At 35.3% G+C, this 11,315-nt stretch overlaps 1 protein-coding gene across 16 annotated transcripts in view; it reads right to left on the bottom strand.

The window, feature by feature from the left end:
* Positions 1–3,145: 3,145 nt before the first annotated feature.
* Pfrx (6-phosphofructo-2-kinase/fructose-2,6-biphosphatase) overlaps positions 3,146–11,315 on the bottom strand; it is a 57,465-nt gene continuing 49,295 nt past the window's right edge. For 6 of the 16 annotated variants that reach the window (XM_073973921.1, XM_073973919.1, XM_073973922.1 and 3 more), the window contains one exon: positions 3,146–5,434. In XM_073973921.1, the coding sequence (XP_073830022.1) occupies positions 3,636–5,366 (1,731 nt within the window). In that variant the 5' untranslated portion in view covers positions 5,367–5,434 and the 3' untranslated portion in view covers positions 3,146–3,635. Of the gene's footprint in view, positions 6,911–9,076; positions 9,290–11,315 lie in introns of those variants that run through there. The other 10 variants (XM_073973908.1, XM_073973910.1, XM_073973906.1 and 7 more) reach the window with 5 other exon arrangements.

The following is an 11,315-nucleotide window of genomic DNA, read 5'->3' as shown; positions in this document are numbered from 1 at the left end:
TGAACGTTTGTGGCCTCAATATACCACTGTCTCAATATCCCATTGAAATGGCTAAAATTTGGTATTAGGTCTTCGTTGGTAGTATAAAACTTGTCATCTGAAATTTGTCGGTATGGTCCACGTTTTCGTATAGACGGTACCTCCCGATTTTCGGCATTTTAAAGGTTGTAGCCTTAATATCCCATCGTAATGACTGAAATTTGTTCAGGGTATAACACTTTCCACCTGAAAGTTGGCAGTATAGGTCCACGTCTTCATATAGCCCTCAAAGAAGGGTACTCCCCGATTTTCCATATTTTGGAGGTTGTGATCTCAATATTCCGCAGAAATAGCTGAAATTTGGTATTTAGTATTCGTTGGGGGTATAAAATTTATAAATTTTATAGGTCCACGTTTTCGCATAAACCGCATACAAAGGTACCTCCCGATTTTCGGCATTTTAGAGGTTGTAGCCTCAATATCCCACCGAAATGGCTGAAATTTGGTATTTGGTCTTCGTTGAGGGTATACAAGTTTACATCTGAAATTTGTCTGTATAGGTCCACCTCCCGATTTTCGGTATTTTTAAGGTTGTGGCCTCAATATACCACTGAAATTAGGTATTTGGTATTCGTTGGGGTATAAAACTTTCCAACTTTCCGCGTCCTCGTATAACCCTCATAGAACGGTTCCTCCCGATTTTCGTTATTTTGAAGGTTGTGGCGTCAATATCCCACTGAATTGGATGAAATTCGGTATTTAGAATTCGTTGCGGCTATAAAAGTTTCCAGCTGAAATTTGTCAGTGTAGGAAAATGCCTTAATAGTGCCCCGGTACCTCCCGATTTTCGGTATTTTAAACGTTGTGGCTTCAATATTCCATCGCAACGGTTAAGATTTGGTATTAGCTCTTCGTTGATGGTATAAAAGTTTCCAGCTGAAATTTGTTGGTATAGGTCTATGTCTTCATATTCCCCCATACCTCCCGATTTTCGGCATTTTCAAGGTTTTAGCCACATTATTCAAAGAAATTGATAAAATGTGGTGCTAAGTCATCATTGGGGCTACAAAACATCTCCCCAGACATTTTCGGATCAGGTCCACGTTTTGATATACTTCCCGATTTTGGGATTTTTAAACGTTTTAGCCACATTATCCAATGAAAATGTCAGAAATTGGTATTTAGTCTTTGGGAGCATAAAATACTCCCGCAGAAAATTGTAGGTACAAGTCCACGTTTTGAGATTAGCCCGTAGAACGGCACTGTTCGATTTTAGGTATTTTCAAGGTTTGAGCCATCTTATTCAATTAAAATGGCTTAAATTTGGTACATTGTCCTCGTTGGGTTTACGAAATATTTTTGGAGCGAATTGTAGGTCTATATAGCCCCCATAGAACGGCACCTTCCGATTTTGGGAATTTCGAAGGTTTTAGTCATATCTAACGGAAATGCGTACATTTGGGATTTAGTTTCCTTCGGGAGTATACAAATATTCCCGCAGAGAATGGACGATACAGGTCTACGTTTTGATATAGCCCGTATTGAACGGTACTGCCCGATGTTCGATACTTTGATGATTTTAGCCACATTATTCAACTGAAATGGCTTAAATTTGGTGCCACTGCCATTTGACATTTCCATTGGAAAGTTTGACATTTTTTAGCATACGTACAGTTTGGTTTACGTACATTGTTGTATTGTTTATTGTACCTACAAAAAATCAATTTGCAAAAAAATGGAATTTACCTGTGAACATTTTCGTCCGTTCATTTTCCACAACTTTCGACGTGGATTTGCAGGGCAATGAAACACCGTCCTACAGTACTGTGAAAAACTTGTTTAATGAATTCAATCGTTACCGACACTAGTTAAAAAAGGAAGGCCTGAAGATCTTTAAAATATAACTTTCAAACAGAACATTTAAGAGCGTATCATTAATTGGAACATTTCTAAACGACTTATTTATTTTCGTAGAAGACCCTAACCTGTAATTTAAAGGAACTCAATCTGATGAATGTCTTAAATTTTTAGATACTCTTCGTAAAAAACAAAAAGCGATTTACGCCACCAATACTATAGCTAGCCTAAAATGTGAAAAATTAAAAATGCAATAAAACCCATTATTTTTTATTTTTATTTATTTTCCATACATGAAATATATATTTTTTATTAATATTACAGACTTTAGTAGTTGTTTTTGTGTTGAAAGAAATATTAAATATATAAGTAGTAGTTTGCTTTTATTGATTTTTACAAATAAAAAAAAAAACAATTACGATTTATTAAAAAAATACAAAACAAAAAGAATAAAAAATGACATACAATTTTACAAAAAACTATTTTTTTAAATGTTTGTTTGTGTTGATTTTTTAAATAATTATAAAAGTATTACATGTATTTAAATAGACTAATAAAATAGCATAAATGTTTATCGGTTTTTATATTACTAATAAAGTTACAAAAAATATTTATTTTTTATATAAATTTAGTTTACAATTTTCATCAGTCATAAAAGTCTTGTCTTTGCTTTATTTTAACATCCTTAAAAAATATATGTATGTATTCTCTATAAATTAAAGTATTTAAAAAAATTGCAAAAAAGAAAAACATTTTTGAACTGAGCGAGAAATTTTTTTTAAATGAAACGGTGAAAATTTTCTTATGTTATAGTGTTGTTGTTAAAGGTAAGGGTATATTTAACCCTGATTCAATATAATGATTTTTCTTTTGAGAGCGTAAAAGTGTTCTATCTCAAGGACTCCCTCTCTCTCTCACACAATGAGTTGGGTTATAAAGATTTTCATTTGTTCTGGTTCACACTAGAGTGAATTTCATTAAAAAATTTAATTAAATTAGGCTTTCTTAGATCGAATTTCTCACTACAGCAATTTCATGATTTTACTCTACTATGGAACTCGATCTAGAAACTCATAATTTGATAATTTTTTTGTTCAATGAAATCACTCTAGTGTAGACCTGGACTTTACAAACCAATTGGTGTCGCATTAACTTTGTAATGCATTTTCTTTTGAGAGCGTAAAGTTGTTCTCTCTCACACACACAATGGGTTAGTAAAATGATCAATGTTTCTTTGTTATGATTTCTTTTAAGATTTTCATTTACAAACCAATTTGTTTCACATTAATTTTACTTCCTTCTTTTTAAATTTCTTTCTTTTGTTGTTGTTTTATTAAAAAATCAAGTTTATTCTTACAACTAACAATAAAGTATGTTTAGTGATATATTGACAATTTAACTTTGTGTGTGGCCTGGTAAGAAATACATTGACTTGCAGCCAACTTAATTCTACACTGTCAACAGGCGTTTTTCTTATGCCGCCATCACACACCACATGTAAAAACAATGTTTTGTTTATGTTGCCCAGATGAAAATAGAGCGAATTATAATTTAAAAATAACGTACGAATTTATGAAGACAACATGAGTTTTTCGAGTGTGTGAGAGAGAGGGTGAGCACCCGTGAGAGTACACCATGTATTTAATTTAAAGATGGCTGACTGGCTTCTTCTTGATGTAAGTTTTGTTTTTGTTCTTGTTGTTTTTTTACAATGTATTAAAACGATTCAAATGGAACTGAGCCAGCAGTCCACGTCTTAATAAAACTCTGTTTGGTGGATAATGATGGCAATAATGTTGTCATTGTTGTATTTTTTGTTGCTGTAGTAGTTTTATGTTATTGGCATTGTCATCGCCGCCTGCAACAGTGGTGCTGCTTGTTACATTACTATTGTTGATGGCTGCACCAAGTCCATTGCCTAAAACACCACCACCGCTGCCGCAGATGCCAACACCATTTGTAGCCGTAGCCTTTGAGACATCATCACCCACAATCAACACCTTACCAACACCATCTGGTGCCACCAATTCACCGCTCAAACCATCAAGACCCAATGATACATCACCGGGTATTTTCGGTTTGGGACGATGTGTGTCCACAGCATCGATGGGTAGCTTTATGTGTTCCACTTTGCAACCATAGGCCACGGGTGTCAACTTAATGACCGTATGCAAGGGAACATATAAATAGGGTAACTCATCAGCCGATTTATCCAAGAAGTAGGCAAAAAGACAACGCAACACTGCCTGATGAGATACCACCAAAACATTACCTTGACGTTCCAATTCCATGATGACGGGTTCAAGGCGGGCCACTAAATCTTCATAACTTTCACCGCGTGGATAACGATAGGCAAACTTGTTTTGATCTCTTGCCTTAAACTCTTCGGGGAAGCGCTCCTTGATCTGTTCATAGGTCATCTCCTCACAGTGGCCGGCATCGATTTCATTCAAGGCCTTCCAACGTTCTTGGGGTGCTTTAATGGTGGCCACAGTTTGTATGGCCCGCTTCATCCATGAGGTCCATACACGCAAACCTTCAATTTGTTGTTGATCAATATAGGCGGCCAAAGCCTGGGAATACAAGCGGCCACGTTCACTTAGATTGGCATCACCGCCAATTAAACCCTTAAGATTATGTTCTGACTCACCATGACGGGTTAGATAAATGGTACGTGGTGTAATGTGGATATTCATCAGGTAGTAGACAATGCGTGACTCCACATGACCTTCATTGTTGTAGACGACAACCTTTTTGCCGGCATTGTAGACCTTTAGGAAACTCAAGTGGGATTCTTTTTCCTCATCTATGGTTTGATAACGTTCCTCGTAGTGTTCGATGCGTTGTAGGAAATCTTGCACCACCAAATCGGTATTCATGTTTATATAATCGGGTGAACTAACTTTGACCTCTTTGATGTTCTGTTCAATTATTTGAGGGTCATCACAAATGGATTCTACAAAGAAGAGGCGGAAGCCATGTTGTTTTACGACGACATCGTAGATCATTTGACGTCGTTCGTAGGTGGAATTGGTGGCATCGAAAACAGCCACACTGCCTTGGCCACTTAGCAACCATTCACAGGAGTCGTGTAGAGCCTGGCTGGCACAACGATTGCGTATGGCCATTGCTTCTTCGTTATCGGCCCTAAAGAATTCATGCGATTTATAGGCGGTGGTGGCATGACGCCGGTATTCACCCAAATTAAAGACTCTCGTACAGATACCAATCCAGTTCAGGTACCGAGCCAACTTTTTCGAGATAAACGTTTTACCGCGGGCCGGCAAACCAACCATGGCAATCACATGCGGCGTTGAGACATCCGATATCGCCCTCTCACCACGTATGGGAAATGGTTTGGTCATTACGGTTTCGGAGGTGGGTGGCAACAGCTTGCGCAACTCATCCGGCATAACACTGGGACAGACATGCAGCTCATTCTCAATGGCCAAATCGGCAGTTTTCTTGAGCTGATTAAGCGATGTGGTGCGTACACGTAGCGAAGGTGAAGTGTTGTAGGGCATGTCCATGATACTGGTCGCTGTTACTGAACGTACTAGCGTGGAGTGAGGGATGTGCTGGACAACAGCGGCGTTAGCTGCGGAGGAAAGTAGTAGGGAATTTAAGAGGGTCAGTTGGGTTTGTGATTCTTGACTTTTGAATTTTTCTTTGATTTGTTCAAAACTTGGTTGATAAGAGGAGGGATAGCATGTGGTGGGCAAGGTGGGCGTGGAATTGGAATTATGGATAGTGGTATTGGTGTTATTGGAATTGTGGTAATTGTTAACGGAACGATTGTATTCTTCCTCTTCGTCTTCGTCCACGTAGTCGTTGTCGTATTCGTCAGTGTCGGGTGTGGTGCGTGTACTACATGAATTATCGGCACTGGCCGGTGTAAATGTCAATGAAATGCCACCACCGCCACCACTACCACCACCCGCTCCATATGGTGTGGTACAGGGTGATGAATTATTAGAATTGGTTTCTGATGGTGGTGGTGTGGGTGGTGGAGTTGGTGAATTACCCGAAAATAATTTCGTATTGGATGATAGCTGCACTGCTTCGGCTGATGATGAATGATTGGGTATAGTGGAAGTGGTGTTGGTGATGTTAGTATTGGTCGTCTCTTGTAACAGTAATGTAGCCGCCGTAGAACAAGATGAAGGTGAATTTGTCAACGATGAAGATGGTGATGAATATTTGGTGGATGATACCGGTGATGTGGTCAATGATGATGATGTTGACGATGATGATGAAGATGATGCAGCTACTGAAGATGCTATTGTTAAGGGAAAGGCATCATTATTTAGTGTTGTTTTTGTGGATGGTAAGTCTTTAGCTAAATCATTTGTTGTTGTTGATGATGAAAATGTTAAATGGTTGTTAGCCGTGGTTAATGGAAATGTTAATGGCAACGGTGATGGCAATGATGATGAAGATGGTGATGATGATGATGGTGATGATGATGTTTTAGCATTTAATTGATCAATATTATTCATATATAAAGATTTTCTTTAAACTTTAGCAATAGAAGACAATAATAAAAAGGAGATAAGAAAATTTCCGAAATTTTCTTAAGCAAAGGCAAGACTTGTTTATGTTTAATACAAAAAAAATCACTAAATATAACGTTATTCTCTATATAAATTCTCGGCAATATCACGTTTCTCTTCAATGTTATATCACAAAAGTTCTCTCGTCTCTCTCTCTGATTAGTTTGCTCTTGCGTCTCTCCGCCTTAAGCTCTCAAGATTCAAAATAAATGTTAGTTGTTCTGTGTTCTCTCAGTCCAGCTGTAAGACGTCTCCCGGAGTCATCAATCAACACAAAACCCGTTCACCACACAACTACAATAAAACCCCAGAAAAATGAGTAGAAGAACTTTGTGTTTCGTATCCTAAAAAAAGAGTAGTTTTATCACAGCCCAGGCTCTCAGTAGTTTTAGTGTAGAAAAAGAAAGAGAGGAGGAAAGTAGTGTAGTTGTTATCTGTTATGGATGATATTGTGTAGAGTTTGAAAGAGTTTCTTTTTTTCTATAGTTCTTTTTATTAGACAATACTTCAACTTTAGAATTCTGCAAGTAAAATTTATAAGAAAAAAGAGAGAATGTAAAAGAAAAATGAAAATTATGATATTTCACAAGAGAGAACTTTGTTATGGCGGAATCATAATATCTTGAGAGAGAAATTCTTTTGAACAAAATTGACTTTTGTGCGCAAAACACCATCTAAAACCAAAATAAAGATCTTTGCAAAATTCGATAACCGATAAATTCGATTCAATAAATAACGAAGAAAAGAAGTCATAACTACAAACAGCCGATAAAAAATTTAAGTTGGAAGGCGCAAAAAAAGTAGAAAACATTAAATGCCAACACATAAATAATGTATCTACAGTATATTAACGTGGATAATATATATACGGTATATAAATAACATGGATAATGTATCTACGGTATATAAATAACTTGGATAATGTTTATACGTCATATAAATAACGTAGATAATGTATGTATCTACGATATATAAATAACGTAGATAATGTATCTACGTTATGCAAATAATGTGGATATTGTATATAATAATAATGACAAATAACGTGTATAATGTATCTACGTTATGTAAATAACGTATATAATGTATCTACGCTATATACATAACGTAAATAATCTATCTACGTTAAATAAATAACATAGATAATGTATGTATGGTAAAAATAACGTGGATAATGTATCTACGGTATATAAATAACGCGTATAAGGTATCTACGTTACATAAATAACTTAGATAATGTATCTACGGTATATAAATAACGTGAATAATGTATCTACGTTGTATACATGACCTGGATAATATAGCTACGTCATATAAATAACGTAGATAATGTATCTAAGGTACATAAATAACGTGGATAATGTATCTACGTTGTGCATATAACGTGCGTTTACGGTATACTGTATTTACGTTATATAAATAACGTAGATAAATTATCTGCGGTATATAAATAAGATACATAATATATCTGCGTTATATAAATAACGTTATACGTTATATAAATAAGTTGGATAATATATTTACGTTATATAATAACATGGACAATGTATCTACGTTATATAAATAACGTGGATAATGCATATACGATTCATTTACGTTATATAAATTACGTGGATAATTAATTTACTTCAATTAAATAACGTGGATAATGTACCTACGTTAAACAACTGACGTGGACAATTCATTTACGTTATATAAATTATGTGGATAATTTATTTACGTTATATAACTAACGTGGATAATGTATCCAATTTATATGAATAACGTGGACAATTCATTTACGTTATGTAAATTACGTAGATAAGATATCGACGCTATATAAATAACGTGGACAATGTATATAGGTTGTATAAATAACGTGGATAATGTATCTACATACGTTACAAAAATAACATGGATGATGTATCAACATTATATAAAGAACGCGGATAATGTATCTACGTTATGTAAATAACGGTATTAATGTGTCTACCTTATATAAATAAAGCCGATAATATATTTACATTATGTAAATAACGTGAATAATGTATCTAAATTATATAAATAACGTTAATAATGATTCTACGTTGTATAAATAACATGGATAATGTATCTACATTATGTAAATAACGTGGATAATGTATATACGTTATATATGTATATAATATGGATAATGTATCCACGTTATCTAACGTATCCAAATCATTTAAACTTCATAATTAAAGTGTCCACTTTATCCTAATAGTCTGTATAATTTTTATCCAAACATGTTTGTCTATAACACTATCTACGTTATTCGTGAATAAGGTAACTAAGAAGTACAAATAACCAACATAATGAATCCAACTTAAATAAAATAGCTCATTATCGACATAACATGGATGTGGCACCTCCAATCCCACACTCCCTAACCCAAATAAATATTTTATCGAAACACTTCACTTATATTACAAAACAAAAATTACACTATTTTTCAACATTTTCGTATGGCTCAAAATTATAAAACAAATGCTACAACACCACCAATCAGTCTTCACATCAGCATTAATGCCACCATGTGCCAGCCGCCAGCAAGCAAGCAAAGCTGTCCAATACACTTTTTACCAACTCATCCATAATTTTCCATTGGCCACATTCATTTGCCCGTTTGTCAGTTCTTTTTTTTATTAATTTTCTTTTGATTTTGAATTTAGTTCTTCTTTACTCACTTGCGATTATATGTATATATTTTTTGTTAGAAACAAAATATATTTAAATTAAAAGCAAAAACTATTCCAGTTTATAAGTGTGCGCTCCTCTTGTGTTGTTTGTAATCGGCATGTGGTGACGGTGAAATGTTTGTTTGCCTACTAAACTATGGATACTCTAGCCAAGTGCATGGAAGACGTGGAGACCCTATGCTAAACTAGCTAAAAACTACCAACAGCAAAGCTAGAACTAGTGGCTTGATGGCGGCGTCTCGGTAAGTGGTGCGTTTGACTGCCTGGTGTTTGTCACAAAGCAAGCTGACAAAAAAAAGAGCAGCAGGCTGGCCAACTCTTAAGATTCACTAGCGCACACAGCTAATAAAAATATTATTGGGGAGAGTAGCAACACCACACATAATATACTATGTGTCCGTAGCCCTAGATTAGGCACAGTGGATGGATGAGAAGATAATATAGAAATGTAAATATAAAATCAAATCTGATTTGGCTGAAATGGATTTACATGAGTTGGATTAAAGTACAAAATGATCGTTATTTAACTTGTATGGCCTTTGTGGGTATCGCACAGAATCTATAAAATAATTGCGCTGAAGTGAAGTGTTTAGCATCATCCCCCTCACATATACAAAATAATCCCCTTTCATTTTTTGTAACATTTCAATTTGTTTTACTTTTCAAAATACTGTTCTATTGCCAGAGAAGAATGATAGTTGTCTCCGGCGACTATCAATAAATTGTCCTCTGCTGCGCGACTTTTTTCTCCTTTAGCTACAACAAACATTAACTTGTGTACGCTTTGCAAACGCTCACACATTTTTGTTTAAATTTAGAATTGCCTGTGATCTGCGTAGATTAATAACTAGAGGCGGGAGACCTATAAAACGAAATGTGTTGTTTGTGTTGTTGAGCAAAAAAGGGGAATATTTGATGGCTAATATTTGGGATTCTTCCATTGTCATAGAACTTCCCAACTAAAAAGGGGAAACCAGAGATTATAGCCAATGAATGAAATGATATAAGTGCCAATGAATGAAATGATATAAGTAAGTTCGAATTCCAAACAAAACAAATCTTGTTTAGATTCCAATGTGCATTGAGGGAATTTTTTAAAAGGGAGACAAACATCACTGCGCCATAAATTTAATCTATTAATATAAACAAAACAACAATAACAAAATATTACAAATAATCAAGTTCAGTGTCAAAAAGCCGTTGAGTTGAGTTGTGATATTTTTGTTGATTTGATTACATCCCCGTTTGTTTAATAAATGTGTGAATATTAATCGTGATGATCATCATTGGAAATCCACGACATACACACACACACCGACAATATTTAGGGGGATTTTGTAACCGGGAAATACACTGAAAGAAATTGTGCAAAGAAGTGGTAGTAGACAATCAGTCCAATTACAAATTTTCGCTAGAGGGAGATTTCTCACTTTCACTTTTTCTCCTATTTTAAATAAATGGGGAGGGGTGGATCGAAGCCCAAATAAGAGTGGAAATTTAAAATTGTTGAAATTAATATATGCTCTGACTATAGGGGCATAAGTCTTCTCCCTATTGCCTACAAGATAATGTCAAGGATATTGTGCGAACGACTAAAGTCTATGGCCAACGAAATAATTGGACCATACCAATGCGGCTTTAGACCTGACAAATCCACCATTGACCAGATATTTACGCTGCGACATTAGTATAGATAAACGTATCGAGATGTAACGGTTTTTGGCTAGGCCATATCATAAGAATGTGCGATGATGAACCCGCAAAAAAGGCGTATAAATACGTCCCACATGGCGATGCACGCAGAATTGGCAGGCCTAAGCTTAGTTGGAGCTAACAAGTGGATGAAGAGATGAATAAGCGCGGTATTCCAGAAAGCGAAGCAGCAAACACAGATATTGGAGATCTTTTCTTTCTTGGGCTTATGGAACAAATGTTCTGTAATGGGCCAGCTAAGTAAGTATTTAACAATACCAGCATAATATCCATTATTTTAGCTCTTTGCTTAATATTTTGAATAGGTCGTGGTTGGTAGTGGGAAATCTCGCTCAATTGAACATTTATTATTGGGTTGAATAATTGTTTTCCTTTTCCCAACATTTATTTCCTGTTGCACGAATGAATAACCTTGAAAATATTGAAAAAGGACACGCAAAAAATTCAATTTTTATAACCTCAGCCCTTAGACTAATGAGGGAGGGTACGAGTGGAACTAGAAAACTTTTTGGCT

Source organism: Musca autumnalis, unplaced genomic scaffold (assembly GCF_047663935.1).
Source record: "Musca autumnalis isolate F117 unplaced genomic scaffold, ASM4766393v1 scaffold_3, whole genome shotgun sequence".
Classification (NCBI taxonomy): Eukaryota; Metazoa; Arthropoda; class Insecta; order Diptera; family Muscidae; genus Musca; species Musca autumnalis.
This window is presented reverse-complemented; position numbering and strand designations above follow the sequence as displayed.